The sequence below is a fragment of the Hyperolius riggenbachi genome, chromosome 4, assembly GCF_040937935.1.
Source record: "Hyperolius riggenbachi isolate aHypRig1 chromosome 4, aHypRig1.pri, whole genome shotgun sequence".
NCBI classification, from domain to species: Eukaryota; Metazoa; Chordata; class Amphibia; order Anura; family Hyperoliidae; genus Hyperolius; species Hyperolius riggenbachi.
In genome coordinates this window covers 308,098,257-308,122,077 of record NC_090649.1, presented here as the reverse complement: position 1 = coordinate 308,122,077, position 23,821 = coordinate 308,098,257, and the positions used below count along the sequence as shown (strand labels likewise).

At 43.1% G+C, this 23,821-nt stretch overlaps 2 protein-coding genes across 9 annotated transcripts in view; one reads left to right on the top strand and one right to left on the bottom strand.

The window, feature by feature from the left end:
• MAP7 (microtubule associated protein 7) overlaps nt 1–4,612 on the top strand; it is a 215,673-nt gene extending 211,061 nt beyond the window's left edge. For all 8 annotated transcript variants that reach the window (XM_068231650.1, XM_068231645.1, XM_068231646.1 and 5 more), the window contains one exon: nt 4,445–4,612. In XM_068231650.1, coding sequence (XP_068087751.1) covers nt 4,445–4,455 — 11 coding nt within the window. In that variant the 3' untranslated portion in view covers nt 4,456–4,612. The remainder of the gene's footprint in view (nt 1–4,444) is intronic.
• Nucleotides 4,613–15,394: 10,782 nt separating this feature from the next.
• The window catches only part of LOC137570773 (uncharacterized), a 97,351-nt gene continuing 88,924 nt past the window's right edge, over nt 15,395–23,821 (bottom strand). Inside the window, exon 14 of the mRNA XM_068279491.1 lies at nt 15,395–15,835. Coding sequence (XP_068135592.1) covers nt 15,699–15,835 — 137 coding nt within the window. The 3' untranslated portion in view covers nt 15,395–15,698. The remainder of the gene's footprint in view (nt 15,836–23,821) is intronic.

The following is a 23,821-nucleotide window of genomic DNA, read 5'->3' as shown; positions in this document are numbered from 1 at the left end:
AGCTGGGCATGGTGTCCCCTGTATGGCCAGGTGTCCCCCTTATTGCCAGCAGCCTTTTCTCCCAGGCTCCAGCGATGAGCAGCTGTAGCTCCCTCCTCTCTGGCCGGTATCCTTGCTCACACTGCCGTTAAGTTCAAGATTGTGGCTTGATGACGTCATCAAGCTGGGACCCGACACTTTTGTCAGAGCGAGAAGATATGCCGGCCAGAGTGGAGGGGAGCGACAATTGCTGGAGGAACGTCAGGAAGGTGAGTGGATCCTCTTCTTCCCCTCCTACCGCCACTGCTCTAATAGTGATCACTACAATCTGTCGGTGATCATAGTGAGCAGGAGCCAATCGTTATGACTCCTGATCACTGATGGAAGATGTCAGCTGTCATATGACAGCCTAATCTTCCCTCTTGGGTGAGCAAGATCGCATCGGGAGCGAAAATGGCAGGTGGCGTAAGTGGTCCCCAAAAGGTTAAAGAATGTTCTTCTCATGGGTATATAGCACACAGTGGGATTAACAAATGGGCTATGGATAGCAAGTATGGTATGTTGGTGCTAAAACCATTCAACATGGTACCCAAATTATCAGTCTTTTTTTACCAGCTTTGCTAGTTTTAAGGGGAATGGTTGGTTTTGATTATGATAGTGATAATAGTTCTTGTTAAAGAAAATATTGAGTTAGCTTTAAAGAGAACCCGATGTGAGAGGGATATGGAGGCTGCCATATGTATTTCCTTTCAAACAATACCAGATGCCTGGCAGTTATCCTGATCCTGTGTCTCTAAAAGCCCAATCTACACGATACAATTCTATTTACGATTCGATTACGATTCTATTAAATCCAACATGTCCGATCCTGATTCGATTTGCCATTGTTTTGCAATGGCAAATCGAATTGAATCCAATCAGGATCGGACATGTCGGATTTAATCAGATCGTAAATAGAATCGCAATTGCATCGTAAATAAAATCGTACCATGTAGATTGGGCTTAATACCTTTAGCCATAGATCCTGAACACGCATGCAGCACATCAGATAGGCTGACTCAGGTTTTACTGGATCAGCCCATATGCTTGTTCCAGGGTTTTGATGTAGACATTACTTTTGCCAGAAGATCAACAGGACTGCCAGGCAACTGGCATTGTTAACTAGGAAATAAATATGGCAGCCTCCATATCCCTCTCACCTCGAGTACCCTTTAAGTGATTTGGGGTTGATTAGTGATTGTGCAAAAGGTTGGCATTAAATGAAAGGGTAATGAATGGTAAAAATTAAAGGTATAGACTGATATCACTAAGGAGGTGGATCAGGCTTTAACCACTTGAGGACCCACCCTTTACCCCCCCTTAAGGACCAGCGCTGTTTGTTGTGATCTGTGCTGGGTGGGCTCTGCAGCCCCCAGCACAGATCAGGGTGCACGCAGAGCGATCAGATCGCCCCCCTTTTTTCCCCCCTATGGGGATGATGTGCAGGGGGGGTCTGATCGCTCCTGCGTGCAGGCTAGTTGCGGGGGGGGGGCACCTCAAAGCCCCCCCCCACGGCGACATTCACCCCCCTCCCTCTCCTACCTCTCCCCCCTGGTGATCGGGGCTGCACAGGACGCTATCCGTCCTGTGCAGGCAGTGACAGGACGTCCCCTGTCACATGGCGGCGATCCCCGGCCGCTGATTGGCCGGGGATCGCCGATCTGCCTTACGGCGCTGCTGCGCAGCAACGCCGTACAATGTAAACAAAGCGGATTTTTTCTGCTTGTGTTTACATTTAGCCTGCGAGCCGCCATCGGCGGCCCGCAGGCTATTCACGGAGCCCCCCGCCGTGAATTGACAGGAAGCAGCCTGCAGCTGGCGACGCATTACTGCGTCCTGGTCCTGCAGCTGCCACTTTGCCGACGCACGGTATAAGCGTGCGGTCGGCAAGTGGTTAAGCAGTATACAGTAGAGCTTTCTCAGCAGCACAACAGACCATGAACAGCATCCTCAGCAACATCATGATACGACTGTGCACTGATTTTTGCCTTTTACTATTATGAATGATAGTTTTGGGCAAAAATCCCGAGTGTGTGCAGGTATCCCCTGATGAGGTGGAGAAGGCCATTTGTGATTTATCTTACTGGATCACCAACCTTTGAACTCCTTTTGATGTACCCATAGTAAGGGCCTCCTGCTTGCCTTTCTTCCGCCCTCTAAATAGAGCAGTATGTCTGTACACTGGCTGTTCCTAAATTGTCACCTAAAATAACTAGGAATGATTTTGTTCGACACATTTCCGTACAAATTGTACAGTGCTTGTTCAAAAACTATTGCTCAAAATGATCTCTATCAATGGTTTCAATTGACAATAGTTTAAAATCTGTATGCAACCTTAATATCTCTGTGATGTTTATAACATTAGTAAAAAGCGTTTTACCTGTCAGACTCAAAGCGCTTGAGAGCTGCCAAAGAACTCCTTACTTAAAGGGAACCTAAACTGAGAGGGATATGGAATTTTTGTTTTAAACAATACCAGTTGCCTGGCAGTCCTGCTGATCTGTTACAGTAGTGTGTGAATCACACCTGAAACAAGCATGCAGCTAATCCAGACTTCAGTCAGAGCACCTGATCTGCATGCTTGTTGGGGGCTGTGGCTAATAGTATTAGACACAGGATCAGCAGGAGAGACGGGCAACTGGTATTATTTTAGAAGGAAATATCCATATCCATCTCAGTTTAGGTTCCCTTTAATAGGTACTGGCTTACTGAATAGGAAAAGCTGATATTTGAACACTGGTCTCCTATGTCAGAGACCGAGCCCTTAGGCCTCGTTCACATCATTTAGCACAGATGGCTGTGCGATCTGAACGCAACGCGTCCGATCGCACGCCATCTGCACTGCAGATCCCATTCATTACAATGAATGGGATCTGCGCTGCGATTCCCAAAAGTGCATGCAGCACACAAATAGCGCATTCGCGCTGCTGTGCAGCGCATATGATGGGAACAGTAGAAGGGCTGTCTATGCTCTCCTTGTGTGTTGCACACTATACGCGCTGCCAAAATGCGCATGGCAGCGCGTATAGTCTCAACGAGCCCTTAACCAGTACACTGCCCAGCCACTCAATGTGACAACTTCCCTAATCCTGTTCCGTTTGTGTACAGCTGCAATTCCAGCTACAGCCACTGGGAGTCCCGGTAATGCCTTCCTCACTGGGCACTAAGTAACCATTTGGATTGGATGGCATGTTGATTGTATGATTCAAGATAATCGGTAACACTACCACCACTTCTTCAGAGGAAGAAGACTCTTATTTCTGACTATTTTCTGTAAGAGAAAAGTTATTTCACACAGCCTAACTAGAAATACCAATATTATATTACATCAATCTGGTAATATCTCTTCAGAAGGCAGGATTCTGTATAGGGTCATTCAGAATAATGGCAAGGGTTTAACCATTAATTTCATAATGGAATTATGGATAACAGTCATCCAAATGTTGTCATAAAGCATATCTAACAAGTGTAACCAGACCTATAAGGAGACCTCCTGGAAACCCTAAAGTCATTCCAAAAAAAACAGTTACAGTTAGGGCCTAATTCCACTTCACGAGGATTCTAGATGCAGAAAACTAACTCCAATGAATGTCTATGGGAAGTCTGCATCAGAAAAATCACGTTTAGTGGAAACAGGCCCATAGGCTTTCAATGGTGTGTTTTTCTGCATCCAGAATCTGCGTGTAGTGGAAACAGGCCCTTACTTACCTGGGGCTTCTACCGGCCTCCTGCAGCCACCCTGTGCCCACGCCGGGACAAACCGATCCTCCGGCCCCCTGCAGCTGACCCACTTTTAGTTTTCGGCTACTCAGCCAGTCGATGGCCACTGCATCTGTTGTCGGCAGTGCCTGTGCAAGAGATTCTTGTACTGCGCAGGACGCGCCTGGCGACAGTAGTATGATCAAGGACGCATGTGGCTAGGGGAGCGCAGGTGCAGTGGCCATCGACTGGCTGAGTACCTGAAAACAAAAGTGGGTCAGCTGCGTGGGACCCGAAGAATGGTATGTCCTGGCAAGGGCACAGTGTGGCTGCAGAGGGGCCGGTAGAAGCCCCTGGGAAGTTAAACTTTGGGGGGGGGGGGGGGAAGAGGAGGAGGAGAAGACTTCAGGTTTCCTTTAAGGCTTTATTGGAGACTAGGTGTTTAGTAATATGCAGGGCCTAAACAGGCCAATCGTTCAGAATCACGTTTATTGGCCAAGTACAGGGGTTTGTATGTTGCTGCAATCCCTCCATGTAGCTGCACCCCATAATCAGAAAATGATTGCTGCTGAACTTTTTTTCTAGAATGATTTATATACAGTAATATGAAATAAAACCCATTGCTTTTTTTATATTTAAGTACTTATCTAATGTATGTAATATACACGTTTGTTTGTTTTCTAACGCCCTGGATGTTCTGATTTGTTCTTATGCTTTGACTTTACAGAGGTCATCTGAGTAACCCAGATGGACACAGAAATAAAGAGATTCTTTCCAAGCAATGAATGAAGACTTGTTTACTTTAAAAGCTACCACTGACTTGACATCTGGGGAAATAATAATAAAAAATAATAAAGCGATTCATACCAGCTGATGGGGAGTGCTGCTCCATGAACACAGATTGGTGATTTGTCGTGTGCAGTGCATAATACACTTTCCCTTCACACTGCTGCTTCTAGCAAACTGTTTTGTGACATTTATACTGACGTTGAAGGGAATGATCTGTATCTGGAAGCATTGAGGTAATACGTGGGACTCTTCTCGGGATTGTCCGGTTTTAAACATAATTGTTTAACCTGCTAATAAGATTTTACACTGTAAATGTTTAATACTTGAATACACCCTCCTAGCTCTACATGTAGGGCTACAGAGTGGTCTCATTTAAGCCATTTGGTTTAAATATTATTGCTGAGAACTCCATTTATGGGGGCTTTAATGTATAGGCTACTGTATCAGGTTCTCTGAAATGTAATTACTATTTGGCCATTTTAATCATCCTGTCTGTTGGTTCCTTTCTCATTTTATTTGAAGGTAATCATACCTTAATCAGACAGTAGGTATGACTATTTTTAATTTGTGCTTTTAGTGCTTCAGAAACAAGACCACCATAACAATTCATATCCGTTTTTCACTTGAATATTTTATTGTACAATAACAAATTTTACGGAAAGACAAAAGCTATAGTAGAACTATTTTTGGCCAACTTTTCTTACCTGTGGATGTTTATTTGCCTTACTGAATTCTTAAACACACATAGAGATATATATAAAAGTGCATAATCAGATAAAGTTATTATATGTTTAAAAAAAACTATGCTCGTTTCAGAGCAATTGAAAATGTAATTTAATATACTGCAAGTCTATTTTTCTTTTTCCTTTTTTTGTTTTTTTCTTCTTTTCAAAATGTCACAGAAGCACTCAGTCTGTAAACTCATGTCTAGGATGAATTCTTTATAAATGTGCAATTCTTACACCTCACTACTATACTTCTATCATTCACTTATTTGTTTTCTGTTTTAACGAAACCAGTCAGGTGATGAATGGATGAGGTCACGTTATTGTCCTTAAAGCACCACTATCATGGGAAGTAAGCACATGCATATATGATATTTCTCCCACAGTAAGATGCACTATAAATTACTTTTTTCATAAGTTGCTGTGAGTTAGTATTACAAATCTGACAGGGTTTGAAATCTGTCACCATGAAGGATTTACAGTATTTCCTTAATAAAAACACTAAGTGGAAAGTATTTACACAAGGATGCCTGTTGTCTTTACTATTTATTTTGTACACTATTCTGGCAGTTCAGTTTGTGGTTTTGAAAATAAAGAAAATCTTGATAATACTCCATTAAGGGGATAGACTAATCCAACATCAGTCAGATTTTTACTACCTGCTGTAAGTGAAATCTAGGGATGGACAGTAATATGTAAATCATTCTGAGTTGATGCAGGATTATGCAATTTTTGTATGCAAATTTATGCAGCTTCAAAATGGACCACTTAAATTCCACCTTAGGTTCATTTGATTGGTCCTTCTACAAGCTTGCATAATCATGCATCAAATTATTTGCATCTCATTGACAATCCCTAGCAGAATAACATGGAAAAAGTAATTTTATCGTATATTTTACTCTTGGACGAATGTGCATGGCATATGTATGTATTTTAAACATTTGAATGATAGTGGTCCTATAAAGGTTGGAGCTGATTTGCCTACGTCTAGCAATGCATGCACACTCACAACACTAACACTTCTCAGACAGGCAATGCTCTAAGCAGTGAGGACATCAGAAGTACACTTTGATGGGCACTATCATTCAGAGTTAGGGGCTATTTAAAGGGATACTGTAGGGGGGTCAGGGGAAAATGAGTTGAACTTACCCGGGGCTTCTAACGGTCCCCCGCAGGCATCCTGTGCCCGCGCAGCCATTCCCCGATGCTCCGGCCCCGCCTCCAGTTCACTTCTGGAATTTCTGACTTTAAAGTCAGAAAACCACTGTGCCTGCGTTGCCGGGCCCTCGCTCCCGCTGATGTCACCAGGAGTGTACTGCGCAGACACAGACCATACTGGGCCTGCACTGTGCGCTCTTGGTGACATCAGCGGGATCGAGGACACGGCAACGCAGGCGCAGTGGTTTTCAGACTTTAAAGTCTGAAATTCCAGAAGTGAACCGGAGGCGGGGCCGTAGCATCGGTGAGTGGCTGCGCCAACACAGGATGTCTGCGGGGGACCGTTAGAAGCCCCGGGTAAGTTCAACTCATTTTCCCCTGACCCCCCTACAGTATTCCTTTAAGTCTACAGGGTATATACACTGTGCAAAGAAAACCTTTTTTCTGTTACAGTACAACACAATTCAAGTTTTACACAAAATCTGATAGTATATCAAACTGGGTTTGGTTTTTGTTTGTTCTCATGTCCATGTACATAGATGTTATATTTAAGATAAAATGCTTAAATTCTGTAATTTTTATTTCTTTATTCTATATAGCATGTCATTAATGAATAAATTTGTTTGAAATAATTTTAATTTGTTTCTAGTCATAAGTGTTTATTTTTTATCATTAGTCTATGTAAATAGAAATATATATATATATGCGCTGTTGCTTGCTACTCAGAATAACTTAAGCCTGGGACACACTTTCAGTTATGATTGGGTGACCAATGTCATCACCTCCATGTAGTAGCAGGGTCAACAGATATTAGATTCTATGAGGAGAATGTGTACTACATGGAAGGTGGCAAGATTGGTAAGTGATTTGCTAATCAGAATTCAAAGTGTATATCAGACTAAAGGTGGCCACTGATAGATTTGCAGCAGATTCGACCATTAGATTTCTGCAAAATGCCTGTCAAGTCGAATCTGACAGGAATCTGATGTGTGCCACACACTAGGAACAGATTTCAAAATGAAATCTATTGGAAATCGATCTAAATGCATTATTGCACCATTAGATCTAATGTAACTCTATGGGCCATTGATCTGCTGCCAGCAACAGATCAACCTGGATTTCCCATTTTGTCAGATCAAATCGATCGGTCGGCTGGATGGATGGCTGAAATCGACCAGTGTACGGGTTACTTAAAAAAAAAAAAAAAAAAAAAAAAACTTATAGCAAATCGGACAAATTTATCACCTCCATGTAGTATGAGAATTTACCTACACAATCTGTTCATAATATTCTAAGTGAGTGGCGCTCATACTACTGGGACGTGGTAAAACTGAGCAATCAAAATTTGATGTGTGTATCAAGCTTAAAGGAGCATAGCCTGAGAATTCTCCATGAGAAGATGGAATAATCCAAAAACCTGTACAATTTTCCTACCTGCTGTAAGTAACAGCAACATAGGAAAAAAGATGATTTAACTGGTTCCCCGCCGCCGTACAGTATATCTACGCTCCTTTGGACTTCACTTCCCCGCCCGGAGCGTAGATATACGCACCCCCCGCCGCTACCGCCGATGTCCGCTCTCCCGCTCGCACTCCCGCGATCGTGCACGCCGCTGCCCGCTCGCCCGGAGATCAATGAACGGGAAAATACATTCCCGTTCGTTGATCTCTGCCCCCGCAATGATCTGCTGCTTTCGCTAAGCAGCTCGATCATTGTAAAAAAAAAAAAAAAATACCAGCCTCTTTGTACTTCCTCCAAGCTTCCGGAAGGAAGCTTGGAGGTCGCATTAAACTGTTGCCATCTTGTGGCCAAATAGTAAACTACACCCTAAACTATTTTTCACACACACATACATTACTTATACAAAAAAAATTAACTCATTACCTCCCACACTCCCCATTTTTTTTTTTTTGTAATTAAAAAAAAAATAAAAAATGTACAATTAAAAAAAATACATAAATAGTTACCTTAGGGACTGAACTTTTTAAATATTTATATCAGGAGGGTACAACACTGTTACTTTATAAACTATGGGCTTGTAATTAGGGATGGACGCAAAACTGAAAAAAATGCACCTTTATTTCCAAATAAAATATTGGCGCCAAACATTGTGATAGGGACATAATTTAAATGGTTTTATAACCGGGACAAAAGGGCAAATACATTTCATGGGTTTTAATTACAGTAGCATGCATTATTTAAAAACTATAATGGCCGAAAACTGAAAAATAATGTTTTTTTTCCCATATGTTTTCCTATTTTCCCATTAAAACAGATTTAGAATAAAATTATTCTTGGCATAATGTCCCACCTAAAGAAAGCCTAATTGGTGGCGAAAAAAACAAGATATAGTTAATTTCATTGCGATAAGTAATGATAAAGTTATAGGCGAATGAATGTAAGGAGCGCTGAAAGGAGAAAATTGCTCGGATGCTGAAGGGGTAAAACCCCTCAGTTGGGAAGTGGTTAAAGTGCATTATAGCTTGTTAAAAAATTGCTCCCATTCACTTTCATTAAAATCGTGATAAACATGCAAAGATCGCTTACTCATAAAAGCGTACGCGATCCCAGTGATTTTTTCCCAGAACGTCATTTCGGACAGCACCCCTGGATGAGACTTGTCTCCCTCCCCACTGTGGACAGGAAACTGTTAAAAGAAGAATTTGCATAAGCAATAGGCAGCCACATATAAGATACTACACCTGCCACAGTACCTCAGTTTAGTTTCCTGTCCCGGACGGGATGCATGGGAGAGGTCTCCAGGAGTGCCATCCATGTCAGGCGGCAGGGGCAGCGTTTTCCAGGGCTCCAAGCAGCACTGTTCAGTGAACAGTCGGAGCCCTGCAGCGTGGAGGAGGCTTCTCCATTGGAGGCAGCAACTTTATGCACGCAGGTGCGTGCATTGGAGAGAGTTCACTTCCGGTTGAACCGGAGGTAGTCACGCGCTGGCGTCCCGCGTGATCTGAAGTCTGAGCCGGGCGGCAGGGGCCGCGGCGGTGATTAGGAATCGGCATACAGCTGATTCCTTAAGGTAAGAAGCTGATTAAGCATATGTTTAGACGGCGGGGGCCGCATGCATAATTGGATCAGCTGCATCAAATCAGCAGCACAGGTATAAGTTTGTAGAGTCCATGATGCACTCTGGTTTGTGGCTGGGATCATGGAGGACGCCTCTGGGTCAGCTCCTGCACAATCTGCTGAATCTGCCCAGGATCCCTCTCTGGCAAGTAGATGTGATTATGTTTCTTCTGCTTGGCTGGATGTATGTTATGTATAGAGGGATTTGTCTAATGGCTGGCTATCGTTTATTATGTTTTATACCCCAAAAGACATAAGACTGAGAAGGTTGAAAAGTCTGAAAAATCTTCTACTCAGTCCAGTCAGCATGGATTGGCAACTCTGAATGGAAATTATGCCAGTATTGTACAGAGAAGGTCCACAGCAATAGGAAATTAAAGATTCTGCTATTGCTTCTACCGCCTCAGCTGCTTCAGATGGGCCTGGGACTAGTACTGCTATGGCTTATTTACCTGTTATAGCTAATCCATCATCTCCTATGTTGTCTGCACCTCTAACTATGCCTCCTGCTTCCAAGAGACATAGGCCTCTATTTATTGAGCATTCCTGCATGCGGTAATGCTCAAAACAGCTGACTTTACCCACCATTTAGTAAAGTGTGCATTCATAAAACCTGTGTCCGCATGAAAATTTATAATTCCTGAGCAGGTGCGGGAAATTAACACCTTGTGCGGAGATTATCACAACACAGGTCACTGAAGGTTAATTTATAAAAATTAAAGCAGGCAAATGTGAGCAGAGAAACCCTGGCTGTTTAGAGAAGGCGATAAGCCAGCCATAACAGGCAAGCTAATGGAGAGACAGACCTCCCAGGCAGCTGCAGTGAGAGCAGAACAAACTGCATCCCAGAATACCCAGGCTGTGTTTTTAACCCCTTGGGTACCTGTTTTCAGATAAATTTCACATCAGAAAGCCTGCATGTGTAACATTCTTGAAGTTCTTCTAAGCTGCAGCAATTAAATAGATTGTTTAAAAGAACTAGACAGATTCAGGGCAAGGAGAGGCAATTTAAACAAAAATGCACATGTAAAGGAATGCTGGGGCTGCCTCCTTTGTAGTAACTCTCTCTGCACAGAGAAAATGTATCAAACTAGGAGGAAGATTTGAGTAAAACTGACTAAGGGCCTTTTTTTTTCATTACTCTGCGAGTTACGATTTGATTCTGATCACGAGGTACGTTAAACTAATGGAAACTGCAGCAGCAATTTCCATTAGTGCAATCTGATTGCGATGCGATTTGGACAAAGCACAATCGTCATCCTCCTGCATTGTATGCAATTGAGCTGTACTATAAGTATAGTAGCGCAATCGCATAGTGGAAATTGATGTGCGATTGGGATCGCAAATGCGGTTGCGATCGCATTTCATAGTAGAAAAGAGCCCTAACCGCAATGTTTTTTCCTGAATTAATGAAAGACTTACTAATAGGTATTAAGTCTGAGCAGAAATCTTTGACACCTTTGGATCAAATGTATGAGAGTTTGGTGGATCCTCATTCTCGGCTTATTCCAGTCCATTCTACTCTTAAGATTAGAATTAAGGAGTGGGATAATCTAGGAAAAGTTTTTTTTGGCCCAGATCATTATCTAAATGTTGTTTTTCTCCTGAAGATCAGGGTTTTGGGGAACCCCGCCTAAATTAGATCCATATTTTTCAAGGGTATCAAACAAAACTGACCTACTTTTTTGAGGATTTCTGGGAAATTTTGAATGATTTCCCTAAAGTTTGGAATGCTTCCAATTATCTAGTGGACGCTTCAGATGATACGGTTAAACTTATGGCCAGAACTACGGCATTAGTTAATTCAGCCAGAAGAGGTGTATGGGTAAAAACTTGGAATGATGACAATTCTTCAAAATCAAGTTATGTGGTGTACCTTGTGAAGGGGGTCTGCTGTTTGAGTCAGTTAGACAACCCTCTAGACAGAACGGCAGACACACATTAAAAAAAAAAAAAAAAAAGTATTCTATCGATTCACATATTTTAAATTGACACAGGAATTGTTTGGGAAGTGTTGCTAAGTACTGGTGTATACATTTTAGTAGAAACCTCTTTGTTTACTGTTATCAAAATGCTTTCAAACTTTACTGACAAAACTGACTCTGAGCCATGAGGAGAGGGGAAATTCCCCTCACACTTGATCAGATAACTCTGTGTAACTGTGTGTGACAGAGAGAACAGCTGCAGCTTCTGTGTCCTGTTTCGGACTGAAGTGTCTGTAGAGAGCAGAGGAAATGTAACTAATTGTTACAGCTTTTCATACTGTTTTTTTGCTTTCAGAGTTTGTTTGATATTTGCTTTCTGTAGTCCGATATGCAACTCTGGCTGTGCATTGAAGTAGACACCCCTTCTGCAATTGATTTGTCCCAATATAGCTAATCCTACCCTCAGTAAATTACAGCTTTTGCCTCTGATATTTAACATGAAAGGTAGAAAAATGTTTACACAGCAACTTAGACATTATTTGTACATTGTCATTTTAGAACACTTGGGTATCGATAGTATTCCTTTAAGAAAGGACCTTTTCAAAGTAAACGGTCCTTTCGTCCCTCCTTCTAAGAATAAGTCAGATCCCTAGTCCTCTAAGGGCAGGAGATGGGCTCTCTACAAGTCACAGAAGCCTAAGGGCCTGTTCAGATTGCACACGTTTCCAGCTGCGTTTTGGAAACGCGTGCAGAAGGCCAACACGCACGACATCAGACAGTGCATAGAGTGCACTGTCTGATGTTCACACTGCATGCGTTCCGGACCTGTGCGGTCCGGGAACGCATGCTGCACGCAGATTTAGCAAAAACGCGCGGCTGTCCCATTCACTTTTCAGTGATGGGATCAGCCACGCAACGCATGCAAACGCGGATGGCGTGCGTTCGTACGCGTTGCGTTCCGCATGCGTGGCCGTCCGCGTTTGTAATGTGAACCGGCCCTAAGTCCAACTTCACTTTTACCAAGAAGTCGGATAAGCAATGACGCTAGTATTCCAGTGAGATGGAGAATTGCAAATTTCAAAACATGGCAACTACAGTGCACAAAATATTGGTTATTTAGGCTTCTTTCACAGTGGGACGTTACAGGCGCAGGTTAGAGCAGCTTGTAACGCAGCCCAGCTCACAGTAATGAAAAATCAATGGGCTGTTCACAGTGCCCACGTTGTGTTACACTCTAACGCTGGACGTTTAAAGAAAGTGCATCATGCTGTGCGTTATACACGGTTTTAGCCGCATTAGACTGTTTGCATATGCTCAATAATGTGTGTTTTTGTTTTTTCTTGCAGGAGAGGAGGGGAGAGTTCGCTGTTGTGGCCAGCCACATGACTAATTAATATGCACTGCAGTGTTAACTTCCTGGAGCGGCTGCTTATTGGCTGGCAGGACCACGTGATGCGGAGTTTTCCAATCACGTGCTCTCCACAGTCTTTTGCCGCATGCGCCGTTTTCGCCCGATAGTAAGCGTCAAAAAGTACGCATCACAGACCCATCAGGAGACGCATAACGTGGCTCTAAATAGCATCCAACTTCAAAGCTCACATGCGTTGCGTTGGGGGCACGTTATGTGACCTTAGCGTCGCATCTAACGCAACGTCTTAGTGGGAAAGAGCCTTTAAGGTGTTTTTTGTTGGAGGGATACAGAATAGAGTTCAGCCAGCCTCCTTTTAAGAGCTTTTGCATTACTCCCCGTTTGCAGGACCAAATAAAGTTTTCAGCCCTACAATCGAAAGTCCTTTCCTTGTTTAGAAAAAAAGGGTAATTCGAGAAGTACCGAAATGTCAGAGGACAGGGATTCTATTGCCCTGTGTTTTGTCTAGTAAAGGAGCTACAGGGAAATTATCAGTTCATACTAAATTTAAAGAGTCTAAACCAGAAGGTAAAATACAGAAAATTCAGGATGGATTTGATCTATTATTCATCTCTTACAGAAGGACGATTTCCTAGCCTTTCTAGACTGAAAAGATGCGTATCTTCAATTACCGATACATCTGACTTCTCAATAATGCTTAAGGTTTGCCATCCAGATGGAGGAAGAGGTAAGAATGTATCAGTTTAATGCTTTGCCCTTCGGATTATCCTCAGCTCCAGGGTTGTTTATGAAGGTAATGTCTGGGGTTCTGGCTACACTTAGACAGAGAACGGTTAACATTTTGGGTTACCTTGATTTTCTGTTTTGGGGGACATCTCCCAATTCGGTAAGAGATCAGATTGTTACGACAATAGTCTTACTACAAGATCTAGGTTGGATCATTAATTGGGAGAAATCTTCCTTAATTAAATCCTACACAGATTATACATTTGTTTGGGCTATTTCATTAGCATATCAGACACGGGGAGCAATTCAATTCTATCATGGCTTATTCCACAAGAGGAATTTCGACTTCTTGGGCAGAGAGGGCAGGGGCCTCTATAGATCAGATTTGCAGAGCTGCGACCTGGTCAAGTCACAATAAGTTTGTAAAGCACTATCGCCTTAATGTATCTGCCTCTGCAGGTTTATCCTTCAGAAGGAAAGTTTTGCAAGCTGTGGTCCCACCCTAAGGTTTTAACTCTTGTATATAGTCTCATCCAGGGGTGCTGTCCGAAATGACGTTCTGGGAAAGACCACTTTACTTACGGTAAAGTCTTTTCCAGTAGTCATGAGGACAGCACCCCTGCAACCCGCCCTTATTTGGGTAGGAAAGAGAAATAAGTTTGTGTAAGCATCATTAAATGTCCGTGTCATCTTTTTATTAACTGAGGTACTGTGGCAGGTGTAGTATCTTATATGTGGCTGCCTATTGCTTATGCAAATTCTTCTTTTAACAGTTTCCTGTCCACAGTGGGGAGGGAGACAAGTCTCATCCAGGGGTGCTGTCCTCATGACTACTGGAAAAGACTTTACCGTAAGTAAAGTGGTCTTTTTACCACGATTTTAATGAAGGTGAATAGGAGCGAATCTTTTTTTTTTTTTTTAAGCGCTCAAAGTGCTAATCGCAAGCGCTCAAAAAAGCGCTTAGTGTGTCTGAGCCCTAACTTTGGGACAAATGTAAATCTTATTTATCCATGCACATGTATTTAACATTTTACAATTCAGTGGTTGTTCTTTTTATGGAGCAAGAATATGAAAAATGTTAATACCGGTATGTACAGTTGTCTCAAAAAATGCACCATAAATTAATTTTTTCTATGTGTCTATTACTCACAGTAGGTACTAAAATCCTGATAGGTATTAGACTAATCCATATCCTCTTGGCCAATCTCAATATCTCCTTTATACTTTACAAAACCATTTTAAAGGATAGTATGGATGTCGTTCTGCCTTCCTACTCACTTGCACACTATTATGGGAGTTAAGCTTAACAACTGGAGTTCAGTAAGTTTTCTGCTAACATTGCAGAAAATGCTAGCGTTTTTGCCATGAATTAAATTTATGGGCTGCATGTAAAAATGCATATCTTGCTGCATAATTTTCAAAACCGCATGTAAAACACATGTAATGCATTAATAGAGACGCAGAGGAACTTTGTTTTTTTGTTTAAAAGTTACCATTTTCTTACATAAACAAGGTAAACTAAAAAAATGAAAATGCAGCAAAAATAAAACAGATGGTTTTCTGCACGGCTTAGTGTGCCTTCAGCTTGAGAGTCCCTGAGAAGGACTGGTCCAAAATTTGTTAAATTTTATACCACCTGTAAGTGACAATCCTATAGGGACGTACATTTTAAATTAAATGTATTTTCAATCGTAACATGTTTTGCGATAATGCCCCTTAAGCCTTATGTAGTTATGGTAAAAGTTTAGCACTATTTAAAAGCTTTGTGCATATTTAATTATAAAATTAATACACATTGAAACTACTTGTGACAAGGGAGCATGGCATGAAGAGGTTTTTAGTCATAACTGACTGCCAGAAATGAAAAGGTGAATTGCTCAAAACCTCGTTGATGGATTAACACACAGTCAATATTTAAACACTTTTTTTATTTATATATTCACATAATAGATAGGACCAAACTGATACTGCTCTTACAATACACTAGCAACACATTTAAAGTAATAAATCTGGTACAAAACAAAGGTTACACAAAGTATGTTTTTTTTTTTTTAAAGGTATGGAAAAATGAACAATGCAGATAATAAATAAGGAAGAAATGTTTTTGGAATCTTCCTGCACTGGAAAAGTAAACACTACATGAAACAGTCAGAGGGGTTCAGTTACCCCATGTGCCAAGACCATGTAAACATTACAGGTTATGATAACCAATCACTCATTCAAATTCAGTTTGTCTGCCTGATTGATGATCAGTCGGAGTAACTCCTCAGTCTCTTCTGTCTGCTGATGTTTTTGCTCAAGCAGTTCTTTCATCTGACTTTGTGGAACTGCTTTCAAAAAATCTAGATCTGTAAAAAAAAATAATAATAATAATTAAAAGGTGCAGCACTCAATCCTGCTGCTGGAGACTTTTTCAGCTTTTCATTGCTACACTACATTATCAAAGTCTACCGAAATACAGATTAAGCATTGTGGAAAAATGCTAGTTTAATAATAAAGATGGCCATATATGATAAAAAAAAAGTAAAAAAATAACACTAAGTGTACCAAGCATATAGACGCTTATGCTGTGCTTTTTTTTTTTCCTTTTTCCCTACCTGAAGGAGTTTATAAATAGCTATGGAACTGACATTTTGTTTTCTCCAGTCAGGATCCTGTTCACTGATAAGCAGAGCTGGGCAGAGGCTGGGTGGGCTCCGGCCTGTTAGCGCAGGGCTGGAAGGGGGTGGGGAGAGGGGGGACCAATCACTATATCTAATTTCTCCCTCTCAGCCCCTCTCCTGCAAGTAGAGTGTGTGTGTGTTGCACTCACCGATCCCCCAGGCTCCATAACACTGTCCTGGGTCACCCCCTTTTTTTTTTGTCAAGATTTCAGCCCTATCCACTCTCATTATAGCAGCAGTGTTGACACGACTTTGAAAAATGCATTCAGTATTTTAGATTTTTTTTTTTTTTTTTAAATTCACTAAGATTTCCTTAAATGTGGTAATAGTTTAGTAATATACCAAAAGTGTTACTTCAGTTTACTAAGCCCTGCTCAGTAATGTAGAAGTCTAACCAGCTGTGAGTACATCTCTGCTGCAAGCAACAACAACAACAACAACAAATAACATTTGTAAAGCGCTTTTCTCCCGTGGGACTTAAAGCGCATAAGCATGGCTCCGACCATCGTGGTACAGAGGAAGAATTTTATAAATCTGGAAATGCCAGGCTAAACAGGTGGCTTTTCAGTCTGGATTTGAATAGCTCCAGGGATGGTGCTGTCTTTACTGGGTGTGGTAGGGAGTTCCAAAGAGTAGGGGCAGCATGACAGAAGGCTCTGTCTCCAGATTTTTTGAGGTGCACTCTGGGAGTGACCAAGTTTATAGAACTTGCTGATCTGAGGTTGTGAGAGGTGTGGTGCAGCTTCAGCAAGTCCTTCATGTATCCAGGGCCTAGATTGTGCAGGGATTTGAATGTCAGCAGTCCAATCTTGAAGAGTATTTTCCATTCTACTGGTAGCCAGTGCAGTGAGCGAAGGATCGGTGTAATGTGACAGTGGCGAGGCTGGTTTGTTAGCAATCTGGCAGCAGCATTCTGCACTAATTGCAGGCGACGCAGGTCTTTTTTGGGGAGGCCAGCATAAAGGGCATTGCAGTAGTCCAGCCGTGATGTGATGAAGGCGTGGACTAGGGTTGGAAGATCCTCTGGGGGAATCAGATGTTTAATCTTTGCAATGTTCTTCAGATGAAAGAAGGAAGATTTAACTACAGATGAAATTTGGTTTCTGAAACTCAATTCCCCATCGATTAGTACGCCAAGGCTGCGCACAAGGTTGGAGATGATTATGTCTGAATTCCCAATCCTGATTGGTGTTGCTTTAGGATAGAGCTGTTTTGATGGCGAGCACTGGCTTTGGACAAACAGGACCTCAGTTTTGTCAGCATTCAGTTTCAACCAGTTATTCATCCATGCCTGAAGCTCAGCTAAGCAAGAGTTTATTTTTGGGGTAGGGTCTGTGCCACACACATCTCTGCTGCAAGCTGTGATTCTTCTCCTACAACTGGTCTGCATTATCCATTCTAGTGTTAAGCCTGGAACCCACTAGCAGTATGTTACTAAGTGCTTGTGATTTGAAAAGCTCTTGCTAATGCAATGCTATGGGTGTGATCCCACTTCAGGGATGTGATTTTATAAAAATCCCCCATGGCATTGCATTACCAAAAGCTTTTCAAATCACCAGCGCTTAGAAAAGGCTGCTAATGGGTTTGATTGCTAGAGTGAAATGCTTCCGGCCTCCGTTTATATGTGCATACATGCCTCTAGAGGGCCCTCTTATATATCAGTATATAGATCTGCACATCTAAAAACATACAAAAAGAAACCACAGTCAATATTGCTGCAAGCTGATTGCTAGTTACCATCAGGTCAGAGCTGGTTTTAAATACTAAACATTTACATTTTTATTTTTACTGAATGCTCTAATTTTTGTGAATTGACATTTGAGGTATTTGCAACACATGTCAGAAATGTAACATTTCAATGTAGCAACAGCCTTAGTTAATTGGTGTTTAGCAAGATGTTCTGCAATACTGTATGTGGTAATGATGAGTGAATTGTGTTAGTGGTTTAACCACTTGAGGACCTAGGGCTTTCTACCCCTTAAGGACCGGCCACTTTTTTTCCATTCAGACCACTGCAGCTTTCACGGTTTATTGCTCGCTCATACAACCTACCACCTAAATGAATTTTGGCTCCTTTTCTTGTCACTAATAAAGCTTTCTTTTGGTGTGATTTGATTGCTCCTGCGATTTTTACTTTTTATTAGATTCAGCAAAAAAGACATGAATTTTGGCAAAAAAATGATTTTTTTTAACTTTCTGTGCTGACAGTTTTGAAATAAAGTAAAATTTCTGTATACATGCAGCGCGAAAAATGTGGACAAACATGTTTTTGATAAAAAAAAAAACCCATTCAGCGTATATTTATTGGTTTGGGTAAAAGTTATAGCGTTTACAAACTCTGGTGCAAAAAGTGAATTTTCCCATTTTCAAGCATCTATGACTTTTCTGACCCCCTGTCATGTTTCATGAGGGGCTAGAATTCCAGGATAGTATAAATACCCCCAAAATGACCCCATTTTGGAAAGAAGACATCCCAAAGTATTTACTGAGAGGCATAGTGAGTTCATAGAAGATATTATTTTTTGTCACAAGTAAGCGGAAAATGACACTTTGACAAAAAAAAAGAAAAAAAAAAGTTTCCATTTCTTCTAACTTGCGACAAAAAAAAATGAAATCTGCCACGGACTCACCATGCCCCTCTCTGAATACCTTGAAGGGTCTACTTTCCAAAATGGGGTCATTTGTGGGGTGTGTTTACTGTCCTGACATTTTGGGGGGTGCTAAATTGTAAGCACCCCTGTAAAGCCTAAAGGTGCTCATTGGACTTTGGACCCCTTAGCGCAGTTAGGCTGCAAAAAAGTGCCACACATGTGGTATTGCCGTACTCAGGAGAAGTAGTATAATGTGTTTTGGGGTGTATTTTTACACATACCCATGCTGGGTGGGAGAAATATCTCTGTAAATGACAATTTGTTAATTTTTTTTACACACAATTGTCCATTTACAGAGTTATTTCTCCCACCCAGCATGGGTATGTGTAAAAATACACCCCAAAACACATTATACTACTTCTCCAGAGTACGGCGGTACCACATGTGTGGCACTTTTTTACACCCTAAGTACGCTAAGGGGCCCAAAGTCCAATGAGTACCTTTAGGATTTCACAGGTCATTTTGCGACATTTGATTTCTAGACTCCTCCTCACGGTTTAGGGCCCCTAAAATGCCAGGGCAGTATAGGAACCCCACAAATGACCCCATTTTAGAAAGAAGACACTCCAAGGTATTCCGTTAGGAGTATGGTGAGTTCATAGAAGATTTTATTTTTTGTCACAAGTTAGTGGAAAATGACACTTTGTGAAAAAAACAATAAAAATCATTTTTCCGCTAACTTTTGACAAAAAATAAAATCTTCTATGAACTAACCATACTCCTAACGGAATACCTTAGGGTGTCTTCTTTCTAAAACGGGGTTATTTGTGGGGTTCCTATACTGCCCTGGCATTTTAGGGGCCCTAAGCCGTGAGGAGGAGTCTGGAAATCAAATTCCGCAAAATGACCTGTGAAATCCTAAAAGTGCTCATTGGACTTTAGGCCCTTTAGCATAGTTAAGGTGCAAAAAAGTGCCACACATGTGGTATCGCCGTACTCGGGAGAAGTAGTACAATGTGTTTTGGGGTGTATTTTTACACATACCCATGCTGGGTGGGAGAAATAACTCTGTAAATGGACAATTGTGTGTAAAAAAAAAATCAAAAGATTGTCATTTACAGAGGTATTTCTCCCACCCAGCATGGGTATGTGTAAAAATACACCCCAAAACACATTGTACTACTTCTCCCGAGTACGGCGATACCACATGTGTGGCACTTTTTTGCACCTTAACTGCTGTAAGGGGCCTAGAGTCCAATGAGTACCTTTAGGCTTTACAGGGGTGCTCACAATTTAGCACCCCGCCCACTTGCCAGGACAGTTAACAAACCCCACAAATGACCCCATTTTGGAAAGAATACACAACAAGGTATTCCATGAGGGTAATGGTGAGGTCATTGAAAATTTTATTTTTTGTCACAAGTAAACGGAAAATGACACTTTGTTAAAAAAAAAAATAAAAAAAAATTCTGGTAACTTGTGACAAAAACTAAAATCTTTTATGAACTCACCGTGCACCTCACATAATACTTTAGGGTGTCCTCTTTCCAAAATGGGGTCATTTGTGGAGTCTGTCCTGGCATTTTAAGGTCTCTGCAATCATTACATGTATGGCCAGTATTAGAAGTTTCTGCTATACTCCTTATATTGGGTATACAAGTAATGCACTCTGGGCTGAAAGGAAAAATGAACGGCAAACATACCTTGCTCCACATCAATGGCAGATCTTCCTCCACATCAATGGCAGTGATAACCTCAGGAGCGAGACACCCCGTGCCACCCTGCACTCAGGGTGAGCCACCAACTTATGTGACTGGGCCTCAGAACTTTAGTATACAGCAATATGCCTGCCAATAGAGATGACTCTGTGTGGCATTAAAGCATCATCATAGGCCCAAATCACATATAAACCGGGGGTGTCCACACTCAAGGGAAATTCAAACATGCCGTCTTATATCGCCAACCCAGGACAGATCAGCAATATCAAGCATGGAAACCGATCCTTCTTCCCACTTTTATGCTTACCCGTTTGGTCTTCAAGCTTACCTCTCCTCTCCCTGCGACAATGTGCAAAAGACCACTGAGTGTGTGCCTACTCCTGTGTCTGGAGTTCCCTAGGTTCTAATAGTGTACCTGCTCGTGTTACCTCTCAAAACACGGCCCTACGCATAGGCCAGGCTGGTCAGGACAGCGGGGACAATAAAAACTGGTGTCATTCCTTCTTCCAGTCCTGCTGCAGACACGACAACGTTTTCTTCGGATGCGTTGACCTGGGGCACACGGAATCTGATAGGCGTAATGCCTACCATGCAGTCGGCTAGTTGCAACTGGGGGGGGGGGGGGGGGCCTGGCACCTCCTGGATACAGGATGTCCAGAATGATCTGTTCCTGAAATTGGAGGAAAGATCCAGTTCTCCCAGCCTTACTGTAGAGAACAAAGCTGTTGTAAACTGCCAATTGAATCAGATAAAAAGACACTTTCTTATACCAGCGTCTTGTTTTCCGGGTCATTAAATAGGGCGCTAACCTCTGGTCATTGAAGTCCACCCCTCCCATATATTCGTGGACGACAAGGGGCTTTTCAATGACCTTAGTTGCCCGTTGAATTTGGACTGTTGTGTCTGTGTGAATGGTGGACAGAAAGTAAACGTCCCTCTTGTCCCTCCATTTCACCGCGAGCAGGTCTTTAGTACGCAAGGCGGCCCTCTGCCCCCGTTCAAGTCTGGTGGTAATGAGCCGTTGGGGGAAGCCCTGGCGACTAGGCCGCGCAGTGCCACAGCATCGGATTCCTTCTAACTTTAAGTGCTGAAAGAGGGCCACACTTGTGTAATAATTGTCCACAAAAAGATGGTACCCCTTCTGGAATAAGGGTGACACCAAGTCCCACACAACCTTTCCACTGCTCCCCAGGTAGTCAGGGCATCCGACCGGCTCCAATTTTAAGTCTTTTCCCTCATAGACCCTAAAACGACATGTATAGCCTGTGGCCCTTTCACAGAGCTTATACAGTTTCACCCCATACCGGGCGCGCTTGCTTGGGATGTACTGTTTGATGCCAAGGCGCCCGGTAAAGCGTAAGAGGGACTCGTCTACGCAGATGTTCTGTTCAGGGATATAAGCATCTGCAAATGTTGAGGACAGGTGGTCTATGAGGGGCCGAATTTTGTGGAGCCGGTCATAAGCAGGCTCTCCCTTTTCATGACAGATTTCGTCGTCGTTAAAGTGCAGGAAGCGCAGGATGGACTCAAATCGTGTCCTGGACATGGCAGCAGGGTACAAGGGAACATGATGTACTGGGTTCGTAGACCAATACGACCGCAATACATTTTGTTTCATTAGTCCCAAGTGAAGGATAAGGGCCAAAAAGATTTTAATGTCGGAAACTTGGACTGGTTTCCACCCGAAAGGCTGGGCATACATGCTCTCCGGGTGCTCGGTGATGAATTGTGTGGCTTTACGGTTGGTCTCAACCACAATTAAGTCCAAGAGAACCTGGGTGAATGAACAGCTGCAAAAATTCTAGGGCCGTTCCTAGATGAGCTGTCGCCACCTGGACTCCAGACTGGGCGGTGAAAGGGGGCACTACGGGTGCGGCGGAATCAGGGGATTGCCAATCTGGTTGTGCCAGCACCTCTGGGAGTCTATGGGTACTACAGGCCCGTCTTCTTCTTGGTGGCTGCGACGGGGGTACTACTGCACTTGCCACCGTACCAGTTTCAACTTCCATACTGACGCTCACCACTTCGCCAGGGTCTACGGAAGCACTGGCACTAAGTCCAGGAGATGCTGCGCTGCTGGTGCCTGCCTCACCAAGAAAACTATCAACAGCGCTAGCACCACCCTGCTGCCCTTGAGGCGGATCCTGCGCCACCTGCGGTCTAACGACTTGGGGTCTGGTACGCCTGGCTCTAGCTGGGACCATAGCCTCGTCATCACTATCGGTCAGGGAACCACTGCTTTCTACAGGTTCAAATTCGGACCCGGAAGATTCGACGGATGATTCTCCCAAAAGAACTCATCCGACTGGTCCATGTACCTGTATACCTCATCATCGGAAAGCCCCCTTCTTGCCATTTTGGATTGCTAAATTTATGGGGTTTTCCTCCGAGACTACCCAGAAAAAGAGCACCTGCCTAGCAAAAAGGGAGTATTTGAGAGGTATTGGGGTTGGTGGGAAGTGGGGTCTCAGAGGCAATCAAACAATCACGGGACAATCAAATACAATTACAGCACAATCGACTCCAATCACAGCACAATCAAATCTGATGCACTCGGAAGGTGATGGGGGGGAGGGTGGGATTGGGTGTGGCGGGAAGTGGGGTCTCAGGTAATCAAACAATCACGGGGCAATCGAAGCTGATCACGGGACAACGGGACAATCAAATACAATTACAGCACAATCGACTCCAATCACAGCACAAGCAAAGGGGGGGGGGGGGGGGTTGGGTGTGGTGGGAAGTGGGTCTCAGGCAATCAAACAATCACGGGACAATCGAAGCAGATCACGGGACAATCAAATACAATCGCAGCACAATCGAATACAAGCGCAGCACAGTCAAATACAATGCACTTGGACGGTGATTAGGGGGGGGGGGGGGTCTGAGGGCGATTTGAGGGGGTGGGGGGTTGATCAGGAGCCTGCACGGGGCAGACTGAGTCCTGATCTGATGAGAGGCAGACACAGGGGGTTACTGATCAAAGATCAGTTAGTGATTGCTGGGGAGGACAGATGTAAACAAAGAGCAGGGGATGTAATCAGAAGGGGTGTATGAGGGCAATCGAGGGCCTGGGCAGGTGATCGGTTACCCCCGCGGGGCAGTTAGGGTCTGCTCTGATGGGTGGGGTGCTGAGGGGTGATGGACAGGTGATAGACAGGTGATCAGAGGGTGATCAGAGGGTAAGGTAGCTGTATACAGATGTATACAGTATACAGGGGGGTAGTCTGGGATGGGGTCTGGGGGTGATCTAAAGGTAGGGGGGGGGATCAGGGGTGACTAGGAGGCAGTTAGGGACCTAAACTAAGAAACAGTGTCGCTAGTTAGTGGCAGGTGGGGGAGGGGGGGGTTTATAGGGGTGCAAG